Consider the following 20,472-nt stretch of genomic DNA (forward strand, 5'->3'; position numbering starts at 1 on the left):
GGCCTGGCTTTGCACAGCAACCATTTTTTTAGACATGAGAATTGCTTATAAGTGGAGGTGGTCTTGCTTTGTGATTGGAATTAGTTGATACCAGAGTTTAAGTCCAGCCCTGACACTTACATTGCCCTCTCTAAGTCTCAATTCTCTCCTCTGTAAGTGGGTATAACAATACTCCCAGCTTTACGGGGGTTATTGAGAGGACTGGATGAGATGACAGCTGTTGGCACAGTACCTGGCACATCATAAGTAATCAATAATCTTGATAATAATACTTTATGTTTTCTTTCCTTGTCCTCACCGTGCTCAGCATCACTGTGGAGGGGTCATAACAAAGAGCGTTAAAGAGGCCAGGAAATGCTGCCTTCTCGGGTTGCTGGTGGCAGTAAGAATGTGTGCTTGGGCCCTTCCCTATGGGGGTAGGAGGAGTGCAGAGGGGATGTGAGGAGGGCAAGGGGATGCGCTGGCACGGAGAGGGTTTGTCCCCACAAGCCTTTCCTCTGGTGTTTGTGGTGCGTGTGTGCTACAGGGTTGGTCTTGGGAGTGGGGCTTTCTGAGGAAACGCCATCATCAGTCTGTTGTTCACACTTGCCCTCAGCAGGGGGATTTCAGCGCTTCATTTTGGCTCTTCTTCTACTTCCAGGATTTTTTTTTTTTTTGACTGAGAAGATGCTATTACAACACAGAAAGAACTTTTAAAGAAGCCACTCACCATAATCCCGACAGCCGAGTGGGTCGGTTTTTGGTTCTTGCTGCCATCCCAGGCCTGAACTGTTACACGGATATAAACATTTTATTTATTGTATTGTAAACAGGTTTCCTTGTTGCTACATAGTCTTCGTAATGATGTTTCGCGGAGACATGACAGTTCCATCAAGGGGTTCACCATCCTTCTCTAAACTGCTCCTGCTGTTTTGTGGCGCAGCTTCTTCATGAATATCATCTTTTGCTTCTGCTGGTTTATTTCCTTGGGGTATATTCCCTAGAATAGGAATTTTCTATCAAAGGATAGGCATGTCTTCGTGGCTTTATTTGCAGCATTTTACAGAAATAAATCATTACATTCCTTTTTGTATGTTAATCTATATTTCATCAAAATGCAACTGTTCAAGGATGTGACCAGACATCTAGTGAAGTGTTTCAGACGAATGCTCCAACCCATCCTTAATGAGTTTATCGTCTGACCACCTCATGCTCGGTTGCAAACCATGATTTTCCCTGACTGGTTTTCCCTGCCCCTTCCCCCCACAGACTTCAAGTTCTCCTTCTGGGTGCTTCTGGAGGGAACACTCCCAAAGCCTCCGTCTGTCCTCAGAAACTCATCCTTTATTTACTTTTGGAGTCAGGACTTGTTTGCATACGTAAAACCAGGACCATATTGTTTGCAGATGCTAGGGGTGCTGCCAGATAATTGAATGTAAAAAGTTGAGGCTTTTAATTCATTTTTAAAAACCTGGACACAAAAGAATATTTTCTTAAATTAAAAAAAAAGCATAGAAATAAAGATTGTGGGATTGGGTTTCTAATTCAGACATTTCACTTTGTGTTCATAGTAGCAACTTCAAATCCACAGAAAGTTAGGGACCTGGAAGTGGGGGCGGGGGGAGGGTAGAGGACTAGGAGATAAAACTTTGCAGATTCACCATCTAATCTAGAAAAACAGATGCACTAAACTAGTTAGAATAAATGACAAAACAAAAACTCAATGCCAGTAATTTATGATTCCATCTGCTAGCATTAACAGTAAGGTTTTTTTCCTCTCATCCGTAGTTTCCTGTTTAGCTTTTTATTTTAAGATAAGAGTAGCTTAAAAGTAATTGTGTCCCCTATCAGTATTTGATAAAGCCCCTTCCCTTTAGGAGAGCGGGAGAGATGTGATACCCATTGTTAACAGCTAATTGTTTTGTACCATCAAATGCTTTTGTTAAAAAAGGGAAATTAGTGTGGCCTGCAGTCTGGGCAACAATCATAAAAACAGATGGGAGCTTCTCACACAGGTTGACTGCCTTAAACTAGGAGGCCGATTCTTTTTCCAAGTAAATTTTGAGATCCTTAAGAGCATCTGCCAAGACAATGGGGGAAAACACGAGCTCTTCGGCCTGCTCAGCGCGTCGGCAGGCAGGCCCGCTGTGCACTGCCCGGCCCGGCCCGGCCGGCGGGAGCCCTGCAGCCGGGGGGCCTCTGGAGGCGGGTGCCCGCCGGGGCTGCCGATGGGGCGGCCCCAGGCCAGGGCCGGCGTGAGCGGCGGGGGACGGCTGGGAGCCGAGCGGAGCGCGGGCCGAGGCCTCGTCCGTCTGGGGGCAAGCAGGGGCCGGAGAGGCGCGCCGAGGGCCAGGAGTCCGCGCGCCCGAAGGCGGCCCCGCTTTCCCGCGGCCCCGCGCGGCGCTCAGCGCGGCGGGCCGGACGTCGGCCCTGGCAGCGGCGGGCGCGCGCGGGGCCGGAAGTGCGTGCGGCGCGGGCCAGGGCCGCTCCCGCCTCCTCGACGGCGCCGCTGTGAGGGCCCGCGTTTGGGCTGGAGCCGAAGTGCCCTCCCGGCGGGGGTCTCGCGGTGTTCGCCGCGCACCTTCGGGATTTGCTTTCTGGTTTCTGGGAAGGTTCTGTTAGGGGCTGGGCTCCCTAGAGCAAGGCGGGTTCCGGGTCTAGTCCTGTCAGCACTCGGGGCCCGGCGCGGTTTGGGACGACAGGCTGGGCGCTCCCCGAATCCCTCCCCTGCCCGAGCTCTGGCCCGTCCGTGAGGCGGCGGGGGCGCTCGGGCCTGCCAGGCTGGGGTCCCGCGCGGCGGCCGCCGTTCCCGGGCGCGCCTCTGGCCCGGCTCCCACCGCCAGGGAGGAAGGCGAGCGGCGCGGCCCGGGGCGGCGGGTCGCTTCGCGCGTCTGAGGCCGGAACGCCGGCGGCTTCGTGGGCCCGCCCGCCGCGGCCGCGCCGGCGCCCGGATCTGCGTGCGAACACGTGCCGGGCGGAAACCCGCCGCCTCCCGGGGCTCCCGCGCCGCCGTGCGACGTCGATCTGTGTTTCTTCTCCCGTCCTAAGCCTGCCTGTAGAATCGAATCACCTTCCAGAAAATGTTCTCGGAACGCCGCACCACCGATACATTGGTTTTTGCTGATTTTTCCGCGTCTGCTCTGACTCGCATCCTCACTTTTCCCCCTTTTCTTACCGCTGCAGAAGCTGGAGGGACTGGTCAAGCTGCGGACGGTTCGGGAAGCGCCAGCCGAGTGCACCTGCCCCCCAGGTAAGTGGACGCGGTCCCCTGGCTGCGGCCCGCGAGGAGGCCTGCGGTTTCAGGCTCTGTTGCATCCTGTGGACCACCCTGGGGCCTTGCTTCCTGCGTGCGGCCTGGATTCCAGGGAGGATGAACTACTTGGTTTGAGGAGGACGGTGGTTTTGGTGGAGGAATTAGGAACCTGTTAGAGATGACTTGTAACAAGGCTTAGACGGTGGGACTGCAGCAGCCAGCCCATTTTAAAGATGGAGAAGCAGGCATTAACCGTCCGCGCGGCAGGAACGTTGTGGCTCCGGCTCTGTTTCAGGCACGGGGGCGAAGGTGAGGAATCTGGCTGAGGTGGGGCTTTTGTTTTCAGTCCTTTCAGTGGGGGTGGAGGGAGGAGCAGGAAGCATGGTCTGGATTATTCAAGTGATCATGTCTCTCTTGGGTTTTGGTGGTGTAGACCAGGATGGCTGTGAACAGAACCAGGATTTCTTGATTCCTGGTCTACATGGCTTGAATCCTGGTTGTATCAGGTCTTCCACTTGTCCTCACGGGAGGCTTGCACAGACGGTGACTGAGAATTGAGGTGTGCAGTCTCTGCCCCGGTATTTCCAGGGTTAGAATTGTCCTCGTGGGGAATGGTGCGTAATGCCAGTGGATGAGTGAAGGGCGGAATGCTGCTCACACTTCCCACCACTCGGGGCAAGGTGTCAGAACACGGAAGCTGAGCCCTTGTCCTTGCTGTCACACCTTCCGTTGGCCAAGTGGTCTGGCATTTTCCGCTCCTCTTCTGCTGGTCAGCAAACCCAGCTCGCTGAGAATTAAAATCTCAAGATTGGGAGATGCCCTGGGATTGTGCAAGAGTGGACCTCGTGGTGTGAAAATCCAGTCTCTGGGACCCAGCAGGAGATGATTTTTATGGTCGAGCTTGAGCTAGCCTTTCATAGGACCTCCAAGGTTTTAATGAGAGGGAAAAGGACATGACAAGTAGTGATGTCACTAGTGGATCAGGAAGTCAGAAATTGCAATTCAATGGGGTAAAAAATTCAGATCCACAAATGAATTTTTGGGTGATCTACAAAGTGTATAAAACGGGAATGATTTCTCTTTCTTCTCTTCATTCTGTCTGAGTGTTGTATGGATGTAAATACCAGTGGGTTGTGTGGTTAAGTGTTTTTTAAACTGAAGTCACAGCACATTCATGAGATATGAAGTCAGTTCAGTGGGTTACAGCCACCATTTTGAAATTTTGAACCAGCAGAGACTGGAACAAAAATATTGGAGTGACGTTTTTGTTTCAGCTGTTTATGTTTGTCGGCATCACCTAGATGGCACTGTGAGATGGCTTTCTTGCTGTGAGTTGCCTACTGGAAGTTTGAAAGTCCCCAATGCGGATGATAGATGGAGAGGGAGGAGGAGGCAGAGAGGTGGCACAGAGCTCCTGAGTAAATCCTAACCAGGTCCAAATCCTGGTCTGCCACGTGCGGTTGGTCAGGGTCTTTATCAGTAAGCGATGACACTGCTGGATGGGCTCTGTGGTCTTTTCTGAGGTCATGGAGAAAGTACAGGTCAAGGCCCATGACCTGGAGGCAGTTCTGTGTCCTGACTTCCCTTAGGGGGTCCTGAGCTACCGAGTGAGGTTACCAAGAGGGTCTCAGGGAAGACTGTGGAGGTCCTGCTGCAAGGAGACCAGTGACCCCCCTTCTCTCTGGGGTCCCAGCAGTCAGCACCAGCACCGTGCTGTTGTCCAAGAAGCTGGTGACTGCCATGCAGCCATGCTGGTGGGTGTGCAGCCAGGCAGCCTCTGCTGGCCCCAGGACACCCATGCCCATGCCTGCTCTTGTCTCCTGCCGCCTTGAGCTGGAGTCCTCACTTGAGCCCTTTGGACAAGAGCCCTTCATCAATGCGCAACCCTGTAGGCTGGCATATTGCCCCTGCCATAAGAAGGGCAGAGGCCTTTATCTCAAACACCAGCGGCCTTAACTCATTCCCTTTCTTCCTGGCTCTGATCTGACCCGCAGACTTTTGGAGTCTGGACATGCAGACCACCCTCTGGGGCTTGGATCCCCATCTGATTTGAGATACCCTCAGATTCCCACGACCCAGAGGACAGTGTAATCTTTTGTCCGATCCTGGGCGCCTTAGACAGATAAGCGAGGCCAGAGAAGGGGGCGGCTCTTGCGTGTTGCTCGCTGTGAAGCGGGCGCTCAGGGGCTGTGAGGCCGAGAGGAGGGTGGGCCTCCCTCTCACCCCAGTCAGTGGTGGGAGGGCTGGCAGGGCTGTGTCCTGAACTAGCCTTGTGACCTTGGGCAAGTGAGCGCCCCTTGAGCCTTGCACCGCTCATCTATAATATGGTGTAGTGGGTTGAATTGTGTTGCCCAAAAAGATTTGTCTCAGTCCGAACCCCCAGGACTTGTAAATGTGGCCTTATTTGGAAATAGGGTCTTTGCAGACACAGTTAAGCTAAGGATCTTAAGATGAGATCATTCAAGATTTAGGGTAGGCCGTAAATCCAATGACAAGAGTCCTTATGAGAGACGGGAGGGAGGGGTGTGAGATGCCTGACACCAGAGGAGAAGGCCTGGGGGAGGCAGAGATCAGAGCGATGCATCCACAAGCCCAGGATCACCAGGGATTGCTGGTGGCTGCCAGAGGCTGGAGAGGAACGTGGGGCTTCTCCCTCAGGGCCTCCAGGAGGAACCAGCCGAGGTGACACCTTGGTTGTGGGCTTCTCTCCTCTAGAACTGTGAGAGAATAAGTATCTGTCACTTTATGCCACCTAGTTTGTGGCAATTTGTTGCGGCCGTCTTAGGAAACTAAAACAAATGGGAATATTAGTCACCCCGAGGACCTTAAAGGATGAAAACGTGGGGACGTGGGTGCTTCCTGCACTGCCACGTGTGAGCCCAGTGGGGGCTCCTGAGGTGGCTCTCCCTCCTGTTCCTGCCCCAGAAGAGCCTTCTGCCCCTCCTTCCGCCCAGAGCTCCAGGCCTTAGACCCGTGTGACTCACCCACATCCCTCGGGTTGTTCTAACACCCTCTTTTCTTATGTTATCTATTTAAACGTTTAAAAATGTGTTTAAAGTTGTAAAATGTTTATTTTAAATAGGAAATAATATATAGTGTGAAAAAAATTCAACTGCTACCAAAGGTCACAGTGAAAAGTACCTCCGCCCCCCTGTCGTCCCCAGCTCTCCTGCTCCCCTTGGAGAGGCCCTTTGCCCGTCTGCTGATGTCCTTTTAGGGCACGCTGCCCAGCAGAACTTTCTGTGATAACGGAAACGCTCTATATGTGCACTAATACTGTAGCCACTGCTAGCCGCGTGTGGCTTTTAGCCCTTGAAACATGGCGAATGCAACTGAGGAACAGAATTTTAAACTTTTATTTGATTTTAATTTAAATCGCCACATGTGACTGGTGGCTAAGGTATGGAACAGCCCTGTTTCTGGGTAGTTTATGTATATTTCAGCGAGGAGCTCCCCTCCTGTTTTTACACAAATGGTGTCGTTGTTGTCCCTGTGTTCCTTTCTTTGGTTTGTGATTTCTCTTTGAGATGGTCTGAAGCAGTCTGCGTACTGAGAGCGGTGCTGCCCTGTTTTGGTTAAGGGATGGAATCCTGTCGTGCTGTCCTGTGAGGTACCTGGCCAGTTCCCCCAAGGACGCTGGGTTGTTTCGCATCCCGTGTTCTTACAGACCATCCTGCAAGGAAGTGTCTGGAGGGCAGGGGCCCTGCAGTCTCACTCAGTTCTCCGCTGTCCTCGTGCTTTGTCCTGAAGCCTGTCATGAGCCAGGCACTGCCATAGGGTCTGGGGGTGCTGGGCTGGAAGGACAGGATCCCTCCGTCCGTTGGGGGAGGCTGCCATCAGAGCAGCAATTCTAGAATGATGCAGAAGGGCTGTGGCAGGGGGTGGCCCCCAAGCCTCCTCTGTGGGAGACACGAACACCCCCTGACCCCACTGTGCTATGAGCATCGTGACAGGCAGCCTCCTAAGGTTTGGGTCAGTGCTGGCGCCCGGCCCATGTGAGCCTGAGAGACCTGGATTTGCATCTCGACTCTGCTGCTTGAGCGGTCACGCCGTGGTCTCATCCTGCACTTCCTGGGGATGTGGGCCGTTCTGGTGTAAAAGGTCCTTGCGTTCACTAACTCTTTCACTTGCAAACATCAGAACACTAACTAATGTTCTGACCGTCCCACATTAATAAAGCAAAAAGGAAACTTGTTAGCTCGTGTGCCTGGAAATGGAAAGGTCGGAGGGAGAGCAGATTCAGGGGCTCTTCTCCATCCATCTCTCGGCTCCTCTCTGAGTCATTTTTAGACAGTCTCTTCTTGGGCTGGGGAAGCGGCTACTAACAGCTCCAGGAGCAGGTCCTCCCTTGTCCACAGCCCAGCAGACGGTGCTCTCCTTTCTCAACAGTCCCAGCGTGGGGCATGGGGAGTGTTCTGGGCTGAATTGTGTCCTCCTGAAAATTCACATGTTGAAGTCCTAACCCCCAGTTCCTCAGACTGTGGCTCTGGTTGAGATAGGGTTGTTAAAGAGGTAAATAAGGTTAAAGTGAGGGGGTGGGCCCTCATCCAGTCTGACTGAGGCCCTTATAAGAAGAGGAGATCAGGACACAGACACAGCGGAGGAAAGACCATGGGAGGACATGGGGAGAAGACGGCCATCTACAAGCCAAGGCCAGGAGGCCTCAGAAGGAGCCAGTCCTGCTGACACCCTCGGACTTCCAGCCTCCAGAAGTGAGAGGAAGTAGATTTCTGTCGCTGAAGCCGCCCAGACTGTGGCACTTTGTCATGGCCGTCCAAGCAGACTAATACAGGGAGTTATTTGTTGAATGGCTACAGAGTGTCTGTTTGAAAAGATGGAAGAGTTCTGGAAATTGCTAGTGGTGATGGTCGTATAACATTGTGAATATTAAATGCTGTGAAACTGTGCACTTTGAAATGGTTAAAATGGTCATTTTTATATGTATTTTACCACAGTTAAAAAACGTCCCAGAATTGACCCTGACTTGCTGGCTTGCGGCAGATGCCTATCCCTGAGCTGGTCTCGGTGCCTGGAGGATGGGATGCAGGGACCCACCAGGGCTGGGTCACGTGGCCCTTCTTGAAACTAGCGGGGAGGTTTGACGCTGCCAGAACCCTGTGGGCTGAGAATGGGGAAGGGTGGTTACCCCCAGGAAAATTAGGGTGCTCTTCCCAGAAGAAGAGAAAATGGATGTAGCTGGGCAGACACAAATAATAGATGACCACTTCAGTCCTGCTCCAGCTGGCCAGCCATGTCTGGTGGTCCTCGGCTGGGGACTTTAGACTGCGTCTGGATTTGACCGGAGGTCTGTCTCCACTTTAAGCACGCAAGTCCAGCAGGCAGTGTTGCCCAGTGATAAAGCGCATGGACTCGACCCAGACTGCCTGGTTCTAATTCTCTGTCACTTACCGTCTCCATGACCTCCAACGGGTAACTTATCTTCCTGATGCCTCAGTGTTTCATCTGTGAAATGGGGTTTCTAATAATACCTACCTCATAGGATTGTTGCAAGGATTGAGTGAGCTAATACACATATAGAGTTTAGAATAGGGCCTGGCCTGCTTCCTGAGAGTGACTCAGTTGTAGTTACCATTAACTTGGATCCATTGCCCCCAGGCCAGTCCAGCCATGTGCAGCCTGTGACCTTGATTTTCAGTCAGGGCTACCGGAGAGGTAGGGAGGGAGATTCAGAGTTGGCGGTTGGCTGGGAATATTCTGGAGGGAGAGAGCAAAGACTTGGCAGACTTTATTGGCACATTCTTCCGGGATGTGGATGAGAAAATGCTGGTGACAGAGCACAGGAGTAAGAGAACTGGAGAGGAAAAGAAACGTGTAGCCAGTGAACTCTTGTCCACAAGGCCTTGTGCAGAGCCTGGGGCTGCCGCCCTTCACACAGTTCGCCCTGGTTTCTAATGGGGCTCGACTTGCCCTGGAAATTATTAGGAACTTTTCAGAAACGTGGTAATACTTTTCATTTCCTTTTTGTGCCTTTTTGTTTCCTTGCATAATAGACCAGAGACACTGCATGTGGTTTTCCAGTGATGTGCCCTGTGCTGCCAGTGTAGGGTGACTTTCCAGAAATTAGTAAACAGTTGATCAGAGTTAGAAATTTGCTGCTCTGTGAGAATGTTTGGAAGTTTGAACAGAGCAGTGAAACTCTGCATAGGAGAGCATGAAGTACAAGGTGGAAGTGGTTCAGACCCTGCTACATTTCATTGATGGTTTATGGAAAACGCTACAGAGTGGAACAGAAGTGGGAGAAGTTACTCTTCAGCCTGTTAACTGTATTTGTTGGCTTAGGTACTTTGAAGCAAGAAATTGTTATCCTCCTTTGAATTATTTCTTATTTGTAGAATTTTTTAAATGATACGTTTATTGTCATTTTTTACGTGTTACATCCTAGAGTTTATGGTAAGATAAGTAGCCTAATGGTGGGTATCCCATTTGTTTATATCCCAGTTATGGCAGACTGTACAAAGTTGAAGGAGACAATTTGTGTGTCTGATTTCTTTTCTTTTTTTCTTTTGGCTAAGTTCTCTGGAGAATGGTCTCGGTTCCCCACTCCGCTATGCATCGGCGTTTGTTCATTCATTCAGTCATCCCTTCCCGCCCTATTTTCTGCTTGTCCTGTGGGAGATGTTGACTAAGTTTGTTAGAGGAAGGTTGTTAGAGGAATTGCAGAGCCAGCTGTTGGTGGACAATGGCACAAATACAAGAACCATAATGTATTGAGAGTAGGAAGAGTCTGAAGAAAAAAGTCCTACATAAATGGACAGGAGGGAGATCACCTCAGGTGAGGAGGACCTGGGCAGGGGAAGATGTTGGCTGAGCAGGTTTTGAAGAGTGGTTGGCTTCTAAGCCAGCTGGGCTGGGAGGTCATTCCATGAGCCCACATCCTGAGCAGAGGTGAAGGGGAGCCCAGGAGTGGCACAGAACTCTGTTTGGTTGGAAGGTGGCAGTGGGAGATGAGGTGAGTCTCGGTGACGTAGGGATATGGACTTTATTCCGTGGGACACAGTTGAAGGAGTTTGCTTAGAGTTTGGCTTTGAGAGGAGGATTCTAGAAACAGAATGGAGGATGGACTGGATCACAGATTTTGTTCCAGCACAGAAGCCCATCGAGAGGGGCTCAGGGCTAGGACGGTCTTGTCTTGTTCCCTGCCACGTCCCCTGAGCCTAGAATGTGCAGGGCACGTGGAGGAGTGTTGATAATATCTGCTGAATGACTTCTCTGGAGGAGAGGTCATGAGAACTTGAATGAGGGCCGTGAGAATTGATGGCAGGGAACAGCTGCGAGAGGCACTGGGCCGTGTGGTGGACAAAACTCACAAACAGGATGGACGGGCACAGGAGGGGACAGAGACGCCCCAAGCTGCAAGTCTCGGGGGAAGGTGACGCCCTGAACAGAAATAGGAAATCCTCAAAGAGGGATTTGGAAGGGAAGATGGCAAGTGTGGTTTTGGACAGTGGCCTTACGAACCACTTTGTAGACCCACTGATGAATGGAAGAAAATAATTAGAAGTCTTTTCTTAAGACATAGTCTAGCCACTCTGAGTCTATTAATTATAAAATGTACCATGTTCTCTAAATAAAGGTCTTGAGGTTTAACTATGTATTGACCATTGGGATTTGGAGATTTTCTTGTGACCACCAGAGGGAGCCCACTATATTCATTAAATTCTATAGAAATCTAACGAATTTAAAAGAAAAGGATAATCAATATTTAAAAAAATTGACTAGAAGGCATACAAAAGTTCAAACCAAAGGCAGTGAAAGACAAAGTTAACGACCCATTCTGGTATTTTTTCCTACCAAAATGGAAAATCCCTCAGGATTTTCCAGATGGTTCCAGAATCAAGTGGTATGCTATTGGTTTGGGGAGGTTATGATGATTACGTGAAGAGTGAAATAGCCAACACATTAGCACATACATTCCTGGAACAATTGTCCCGCTCACCCAACTGCACACGTCGTCTTCAGACCTAGCAGAGAATCCCCAAAGCTGTGGGCAGATAAGACTGAAAGGGACTTCACCTCAGCCTGGCCAACTCTGTGCCAACTCTTGGGTGACAGGTGCGGCTTTTCCCTGCATGAGGTGTCATATGACTTTGGACCTTGGGATTATTATATGTCCCACATATCAGGAGCCACTCACGTGGTGGGACTGTCTTTTCCCAGGGGTAAGTTCAATTCAGTCACAATATCTGGCTTCCGAGCTCACTTCTTGTGGCAAAGTATATTCCACATGGATTGAAGATTTAAATGTGAAAAATAAAACCACGGAGGACAAGGTGAAAATACTGTAGGTCACTTTTTAAAATGATGAGGTAGAAACAGACTTTATAAGCATGGCACTGAGGTCAGAAACCAGCACTGATGATTTTTGTTCCCAGGGGACATTTGGCAATAGTTAGACGTTTTTGGTTTTTCTCAGCTTGGAGAGGTGCACTAGTGGGTGGAGGCCAGGGATGCTGCCACCCATCCCACAGTGCACAGGACCGTCCCCCACACAAAGGAGTGTCCTGTCCCAAATGTCAGTGGTGCCAAGGTCGAAAACCCTGCCATAGAACAAAATGTTTTCTGAAACATTTTAAGCTTAAAAGCTCAAGTTTTCTGTATAGAAGGAAAATCCCACCTTAACAAAGTTTAAAGATAAATGACAAACTGAAAAAAAATTCGACATAGGTAACAAACACATGGTTAATATTCATGAGATATAAAGTGTTCTTGCAAAAGAATAAGGAAAGGCCAAATATTTTAGCAGAAGAATGGGCAGAGGATATGAATAACGGGTCCCCAATAAAAAAATACAAATGGTGACACTTTCCTTCAGTGACTATGCACAGAGCACCCATTATTCTGTGCCAGGCACTGCTCCAGCACTTGAAAAGATGGTCCACGTCATGAATAATTGAGGAAATGCATAGTGAAATGAGATATCACTTTTCAATGATCAGATTGATAAAGTTTAAACTGATTCAAACTTTGTGGAGAGCAGTTTGGCATATAAACAAACGTTTTAAAAGCACAAGCTTTCTCCCAGCATTCCCACTCCTAGGTTCAGAATATAATCTGACAACTGCTCAAAGGTGACTGCACCGTGATGTTTATTAGAGCATCATTTATAGTCCCCAAAACATTGGAAATGACATCCATAGACCTTTATAAGGGAAAGATAGCCACAGTGTTTCAATAGTGGGGAGAAAACAGATTTTAAAGCAAAATCATGTAGTGTGAACAGTGGGTGCTTACATTATAAGCGCCCTTCATTTTTTTTCTTTTTTGCGTTTTCTGAATTTGCTTGCAACGAGCGTGCATTACCAGCATAATCAGGAATAACAAGTAGGACAGCTAAAAGCCATTCAACTGAGAAGTAAAAGACAGAGTTTCTGTTTCTGGCCCTGAGCTGGCCACAGTGTGGCCAAGTGTGTTGCTGGATCACACACCCCTACTGCCCACCTCATGGGCTCTTCTGGTGCCCTGGAAGACAGCCCTGTCTGACGTGATGTCCCCAGTACGCTCAGTGGGATACCTGGCACATCACAGATGCTCCAAAAATGTTTGTCTTTAATAAATGGTGTGTTTCTAAAAGATCTTTTAGAGCTAAAAATTGCACTATAGACATTGATTAATATAAAAGCCCATGGGGAGTGATAGAAAGCACATCTTCTGGGATAAGACGGGTTTGGATTTGGGTTATGGATCTGCCAGTTAGAGCTGTGTGACCTTGGGCATGTTACTTAACCTCTCTGGGCTTCAATGAACTACTCTTTAATAACGGCATAATAATCCCAAATGTGGAGATAGTTATTTGTTATTTTACTTATTCTTCATTCAAAACTATTTGCCATGTTAGATTTTGGGGGCACACTGGTGAATAAGTCAAAGTGTGTGCCCTCGTGGAATTTACGTTCCAGGTGTCGGGGGTAGGGTGGGGAAGACAGGCAAACTGAAACAGGTAACCCAGCAATTAATGAGGTAACTGTGAACTGTGATAAGAGCTGTGGAGGCAGGGTCGGGGCGAGGGGTAAAGGGAGGTGCTGGTGTGAAGATGTTTAGAAAGGGAGCCTAGGGGAGGCCCCGCTGGGGAGGGGACCTGGTGCCAAGAGCCGTGTGATGAGAAGCTGGGCATCTCAGCGAGTTGGTTCTTAGGCAACTGGGAGGTTGGATTGCCTTCTGGGAACCGGGAGGGGTCAGTGTCTGAAGCAGACAGGGGAGGGTGTGATGAGACAATGCCGGAGAGGCGCCGGTCAGTGGCCTGGCCCCCGGGCTATGGAAGAGTGTATATTTCATCCAAAAAGCAGCAGGAAGTCATCACTGGGTTGGAAATAAAGAAGTGACATTGTCCGACTTATGTTCTAAGAGGCTCAGGCTGATGCAGTATCAGGGGGCTCGGAGCAGGGCCTGAGGGGAAAGTAGGGGCAGAGGAACTGAGGACGCCGGTGGAGAGGCTGTTCACCTGTCTCGGCCACATGTAACAGGGCCCTGGGCAGAGGGTGTGGTGGTGGAGGCAGTGGGAGGATGCCGATGGAGTTGACCGTGTCCTAGAGGTGCGCTGCCAGGACTTAGAGGTGGGCTGCGTGAGGGGGAAGGAGGGAGAGAAGGCTGGATGACACCCAGGTTTTGGGTGACGTGCAGGTTTTTGACTTGGACAACTCCATGGTGCCAGTGGGGGTGGAGGGCAGGATGGGGAGTTTGTTCAAGCCTGTTCATTTTGACGTGACTATGGGATGTCTGAGAGGAGGTACCCAGTCAGCCCTTGGGTACAACACAGCAGAGCTGGAGGCAGCAGCACAGGGCTTGGCCCAGAGTGGCATTTGTCACTGTGTGTTGATTCTGAGAGCACACAGAGCTGGGAGTAGGCATGTAGACAGCAATGGGCTGCTGTGTTTGCCTCCTTCCTTAGCTGGGAGCTGAAGAGGCAGACCTCTTTGTTCCTTACTATAATAGTCAGGGTTCTCCAGAGAAACAGAACCAATAGGATATATATATATAAAGAGACTTATTTTAAGTAACTGGTTCACGTGATTATAGAGTCTGGCAAGTCCAAAATCTGCAGGGTGAGTCAGCAAGCTGGAGACCCAGGAGAGCTGGTGCTCCAGTTTGAGTCCTAACGCTGTCTGCCGTAGAATTCTCTCTTGTCTGAGAATTCTCTCTGTTTGTTTGATTCAGCCCTTCAACTGATTGGATGAGGCTCACCCACATGGAGGGCAATCTGATTTACTCCAAGTCCACCTATTTGAATGTTAATCTCATCCAAAAACATCCTCACAGAGAAACATCCAGAATACTGTTTGACCACATCTCTGGGCATTGCACTCTGGCTGAGCTGACACATGAAATTAACCATCACACCTACCTTCCTCTGTGACTTCTCTTGGCGTCCTCTTCCTTCTGCCTCATCTCTCTTCAGTCAGTCCTCTTATCCTGCTTCCCATGCACTGACTGAGTCCCCCCACATCATCCCCGCCACCACCGCCATCTTCAGACCCTCGTCACCCTTCATCCCTTGCAGGCCTTCCTCAGGATGGGGCTCAAGTGACGTTCGGTTTAGAAGCCTTCCATGGTTCTTCATGGTCTTTAGGATCAAGAAAGCAGTCTGTCTTGCCATTTCTCAATCTGATTCCTGCCTCCCTCTCTGGACCTGTCCCTCCAGTTGTGTCACCTTCCTGTGCCCTGTGGAATGCCTTCCTGTCTCAGTGATGCCATTTACTCAGAACCTGTGTCTTTCCTTTGCTTGAGATGTCTCTCCCCTCCTGGTTTTTTGCTTGAAGAATCCATATTCATTCTTCACAGTTCAGCTTAAATCTCACGTCTTCTGGACCTTCCCTGTTTTCCAGGCAGAGTTGATTGCCCCCTCCTCTGTGAGCCCACCACACTTTGGGTGCCCCTCAAATGATTCCATATTGCAGTTGATGTCCCTTCACTTGCCTGTCACCTCTGCACCCCCAGCCTGTGAAACCCCGAAAGGCTGGGGTGGTTGTCCTTCCTGCATGCAGGGGGCTGGCTCGTGACAACCCTCTAGTGAGTGTGAGCTGGGCCGAGGTCTGGAAGAAAGAACAAACTCAGCCTTACTAAAGGAGCACACAGAAGTCAGCGCATTTTATAAATGTGTTTAGGTGATTCGTGGAGTGACAGTGACAAGTCTGTTGTTACAGAACAAGGGTAATAAGATTGATACATAAAGACATTGTCCTTCTTGAATGCCACCCTGTCCAGGAGCCAGGCCGGCCTGCACGGGCAGCTTCTCGACGCGCGCAGGGAGCCTGTTCACAGGGTGTTGGCCATTCTTCGTTTAGACTTTGTCCTGACTCTCTTTCAGTTCTTTCCTATGTTTTCACCCCTTGGCTTTTTCTCTTTGCTCATCTTAGACTTAACTCTAGCCAGGACTTGGCTCTGCCAAGTTCAAGTTGGCTCTGAGGCCGAGGATTGGAAGTCATTTGCATTTGGTTTGGCACTGGCCAGAGTCCCTTCCCCATGAATCAGATCCGGTCCTCCTGCGTGCCTCGGGATCCTCGCCACCCTGTGTGGGAAATCTGTTCCCTACAGGGAAAGAGTCAGAAATATCCTTCCTGAAAAGCCTTCTCAACCTTTTGCAGCTAACAGTTCCTGTCCCTTCTGTTCCAGTCCCCAAATTGCCTAACTTAAGCAGGGTTTGGGAGTCATGTAGACCCGACACTCCCAGACTCCTCCCCGGATTGGAAGGCCTCCCCCCTGCCCACGTGCACCTCCCTGCGTGTCATCTCTGTCCTTTAGCCCCTGAGCCTCTTGCTTTCCCTCCAGTGGCCTCACGCAGGCTCCACGGGCTCCCTGAAGCTCAGATGTCCGCGGCCTTGCAGAGATGGTTGGGTCTGCTCTGCCATGAGCCTGCGGAGCCTCATCCTCGGCGCAGGGCGGCCTCAGCTCACCTTCGTCCTCCTGGGGCTGATCGAAGTCAGGGCCTGGACAGAAAGAGCTGCCCTTGCTAAATTGTACAAATAGGATTGGTTGTGGTCACAACATATGGAAATGTCCCCTCTTTTCCTTCATCTCTTAATTTGGCTTGCTCTGTGCCACTCTGCCTCACGTGCCCCCATTTCTCTCACCTCATCATCCCTCAGTGTTTTAGCAGCATGTCACAGGAACCAGGCCCTGGGACGAGCCCCTAGACCCGTGAGAGGCAGCTGTGAGGACAAATAGCCGGCCTTGCAGGGTCTGTGCTGTCGTTCCTGGGAGCAGAGAGGAGGGAGGGAGGCTCGATGGATGGTGAACAAGATAGCATTCCTCGGTCACTAGCTGTAGAAATCAACTCAGGCAGATTTAAACAAAAGGGAAAGACTAGGAAGAAATGCAGGAGCTCACAGAAGCAAACGCATGCTGAGGAAGGAGGTTTGGAAAGACAGGACGTAGGGCAGTTCCCGGAATCCAGGCGGCAGGAGGAGATGGGCAGTCTCCCTGCAAATAAGTGGTCTCTTGGATGTGTCTGTACCAACTGTTTTTTATGTGCGTCACTCTGCCTGAGGTTCAGGGCCTCAGGAGAGAGAGTCCTACTGGCAGGCCTGGACCCTGTGCTTGGCCCTGCACTGGAGGCTTCCACGGCAGGGCTGGGAGGCAGGGAGGGCACCTCCCTGATGCCAGGATGCTGTCTGGCGTGGGGGAGGGGAGTCTGGGTTTGGATGTGGGTGGACTTGGCCATGAATGCCAGCTCTGGCCACCCATTGGCTCTGTGAACTCGGGCAAGTCATCTGATGGTTTAAACCCTCCATCTCCTTCTGCGTCAAATGGGATAATGTCATGTACCTCACAGGTTTGTTTTGAGGATGTACTGAGATAAATGTACATGAAAGTACTTGGTGCACATTAGGCATCTAATAATGTCTGTTCGTTTATCCCTGAGGAAAGTGATCTGTAGTCCCAGGAGGTGAGAGCCAGACGCAGATCATTATTACATTAAGGGGGTACTTAGGGAGCAAGGTCAGCCTGAGAGGCGAGGCTCATTCCTTTTGTTGCCTCTGCAGAGAAGAATGCCATTTCTGCTTCAAGTCCTGGTTCATTTGGTGAACTTCTGAACAAAGATGAAGAAAGCAACCCCTGGCTCCTTGGGGAGCCCTTGAACTTGGGATTCTCCCTGCTGTCCTGTAGGTATTAGCAGGCAGTGTTTTAAAGCCCCTTTCTTTGGTGTGGCCCTAGTGTTTCCTTCATGACCCACCAAAGGCTCTTCTTCCTGCTCCACTGTTCTTTTCCATTTTTTCCAGCTCTGCCCTTGGAAGCAGGACTGAATGCTGGCAGGGCCGCCTCCCTGCCAGGTTGTGGTTCCCGTGACACTAATAGGCTTGAAGTGGTCTGTTGTCTGGTCATTTCTTTAGCAGCATCCCTGTGCGGCCCGCTCACAGGCCAGCACAGAAAGAAGTTCAAAGTTTTGAAGGCTGAGGCTCCAAGGGGAATAGGGGCTCATTAGGAAGGAAAAGTCTAGCCAATGAAGGAGACTGAATGGTCAACATGGAGTGGGCCAGACTCATCCTCCCACTGGAAGCACACTTTCCCGCCTACCCTTGTGGTGTTTTGTGAAGAATGTGCTTTTAAAAACGTTTAGACAAGGTACCGCCCAAATGAGGGGCTGTCCAGTGGCATAGTGGTTAAGTTCATATGCTCTGCTTCTGCAGCTGGGGTTCTCTGGTTTGGATCCCAGAGCAGACCTACACACCATTCGTCAAGCCATACTGTGGTGGCATCCCACATATAAAGTAGAGGAAGATGGGCATGGATGTTAGCTCAATGGTAATCTCCCTCAAACTAAAAGGAGAGGATTGGCAGCAGGTGTTAGCTCAGGGCCAATCTTCCTCACCAAAGGAAAACCCGAAAACATGTAGATGAGACCGCATGCACCCCTGGTGGAGAGGGGCATTAGGAGACAGAGCAGGGAATGCATCTGTGTCACCCACAGAAGGACTGGACAGAGTCTTTACCTGCTGTCCAGGTGCTGCCTGTCACACAGGTGGGGATACTGGCAGACTGTGCAGACCCTAGCACTTGCTGAAAGGTCAGCTGTGTGCAGGAGCAGCAGACTTATTAGTTGTGACTGTGCGCTGCGCAGTGCCCAGTGAGTGGGTGTGGCCATGGGTCTTAGCATTTTCTCTGTGTGGGGTGGGGGCCTCTGAGAGGACAGGGGACCCCTTGTGAGGAAGGCCAGGAGCAGCTGCCCAGGAGTGACCACCCTCCCCCTCTGCCACCACCAAGGCAGGACTTGGGCTTAATTTCCAAGAGTACCAGGCAGTGCCTTCCGCCCATCCCCCCACCCCAACCTGTTTGCTCCCTAAAATGTACATCTCTACTCTTACCTCCTCCCCTCTCAGGATCCAGGAGCTCTGTAAGGGGCTTGGGGTAGAGGGGTCTGTGAGGGTCAAGTTCTGCTACCCAGGCACTGGCCCCTTCACTGCCTGGGGTGGGGGTGGCGTAGAAAAGAGGGCGAAGGCGTATGTGGAGGGGAGGGGAGCTTGTGGGGAGAGTGGGGGGGGGGGGACAAATGCAGGAGGGATTCTTTTGCTGGAAGAAGGTAGAGGTGAGAGAGGAGTGGACGAGTAGGGGAGCGATGGTGAACCTGGTGTCCCTGCCCTGTCCCCACTGGGGGCAGTGACCCTGAGTCCCTCAGGATGGCTGTGGGAATGGAAGCCTCTGGTCTTTCTGCTCTCCCTCCGGCTCAGCTCTCCGCAGCCACAGGGACAGGGGAAAGCACGGGCGCTTCCGAAGGAGGTGGGAAGGCAGTGGGGACGCGCACATTGAACATTTGCGTCTCTGCAGCATGAATAGTTTTTGTCCCTGTAATGTCAGCATATCGGTACCTCTGATGTCTGCCTCATTCTTTCTCTCAACTCTCTGTCAGAATAGAACCTACTGCAGGCAAGGGCACATAGCCTAAGTGTGTGTCCAGGTCAAGCAGCAGCACATGACCTGCCCTCCGAGACCCCCAGCTGCCCCAAGGGCGCCCCTGCCTCAATTTCTCAAGCAATGGACTTGACTTGCCTGCTTTGAGCTTTACGTGAATGGAATCACACGGGGTTGGTTCTTTGTGTCTTTGGCTGAGCATTAGGAGGAGTTATTGGTGTTGCTGTGGGGGGCGTTGTGGTGGGTTCATTTATTTATTCGTTTTCCTGTTCTTGGGCACTTGGATAGGTTCCAGGTTTGGGCTGTTAGGAGCAGTGCTGCTCTGAGCCATCTTGTCTGTTTTGGTGAACACACGTATGCATTTCTGTTGTGTTTATACCTCACAGTGGAATTGCTGGCATAAGGGATGTAGATGCAAGATTTTAGTGAATAGTACATCATTTTCCAAAGAAGGTAAGCATGCGGGAGATTCCAGAATTCCAGGCGCTCCACGTCCTCACTGACACTTGACATTTTCTGCCTGTTTTGCATCAACTCACCCAGTGGCCGTGCAGGTCTGTGCCTGGGCTGCCTTTTCTGCCTTGTTGTTCAGTTTGTCCACGTGCCAGTACCACATGATTTTGATCACCAAAGCTTTGGCGCTGATATCGGGGTGTGTTTTGTTCTTCAGGATGGCCTCGGCTGTTCTCGGGCCTTTGCATTTCCATGGGAGTTTTACAAGCAGTTTGCCAATTTCTGTTAAAAAAAAAAACGCCCAAAAAGCCCCTTACTGAAACTTTGAATGACATTCACTGAATATAGATTAATTTAGGAGAAATGACATCTTCATAATATTGAGAATTCCAATTTATGGTGTATCACTCCATGTATTTGGGTCTTCTTTAATTTTATTTGATAATATTTTGTAGTTTTGAGTGCAGAGCTCTTGCCCATATTTTATTAGATTTATTCCTGGAATTTACTATTTTTGCTGCTATTTTAAATGATAATATTTTTGAATATTATCAGGAATACTTGATAATTATTCTGTCTGTTGCTGATGATTTTTCCTGCTACCCTTGTCTCCAGGGTTCTTGCCACATTCACTTGTTAATGCTAACAGTTTGATAGTCTTTTAAGATTTTCTGGTATTTTCTATCATATCATCTATAAATAGAGTTTTATTTGTTTCCTATTCTTATGCCTTTTATCTCTTTTATTGACTCGTTGCTCTGGCTGTTGCCTTCAATGGTGCTGAATAGAATTATTAGCAATCCTACGGCAGGCGTCCTGGTTTCATAGCACGCAAACATTAGTGTGACCATTGCTTTAGGTTTTTTGTAGATATTAAATTAAAGCAGTTTTCTTCTTAGTTTGCTGAGAGGTTGGTTTTTTTTAAG

General features: G+C 50.2%; 1 protein-coding gene across 1 annotated transcript in view; it reads left to right on the forward strand.

Moving 5' to 3' along the window:
- Positions 1–20,472, forward strand: part of COL23A1 (collagen type XXIII alpha 1 chain) — a 318,371-nt gene that overhangs the window by 15,866 nt on the left and 282,033 nt on the right. Inside the window, exon 2 of the mRNA XM_023617064.2 lies at positions 3,163–3,229. Within this exon, the coding sequence (XP_023472832.2) occupies positions 3,163–3,229 (67 nt within the window). The remainder of the gene's footprint in view (positions 1–3,162; positions 3,230–20,472) is intronic.

This window comes from Equus caballus, chromosome 14 (genome assembly GCF_041296265.1).
Source record: "Equus caballus isolate H_3958 breed thoroughbred chromosome 14, TB-T2T, whole genome shotgun sequence".
NCBI lineage: Eukaryota > Metazoa > Chordata > Mammalia > Perissodactyla > Equidae > Equus > Equus caballus.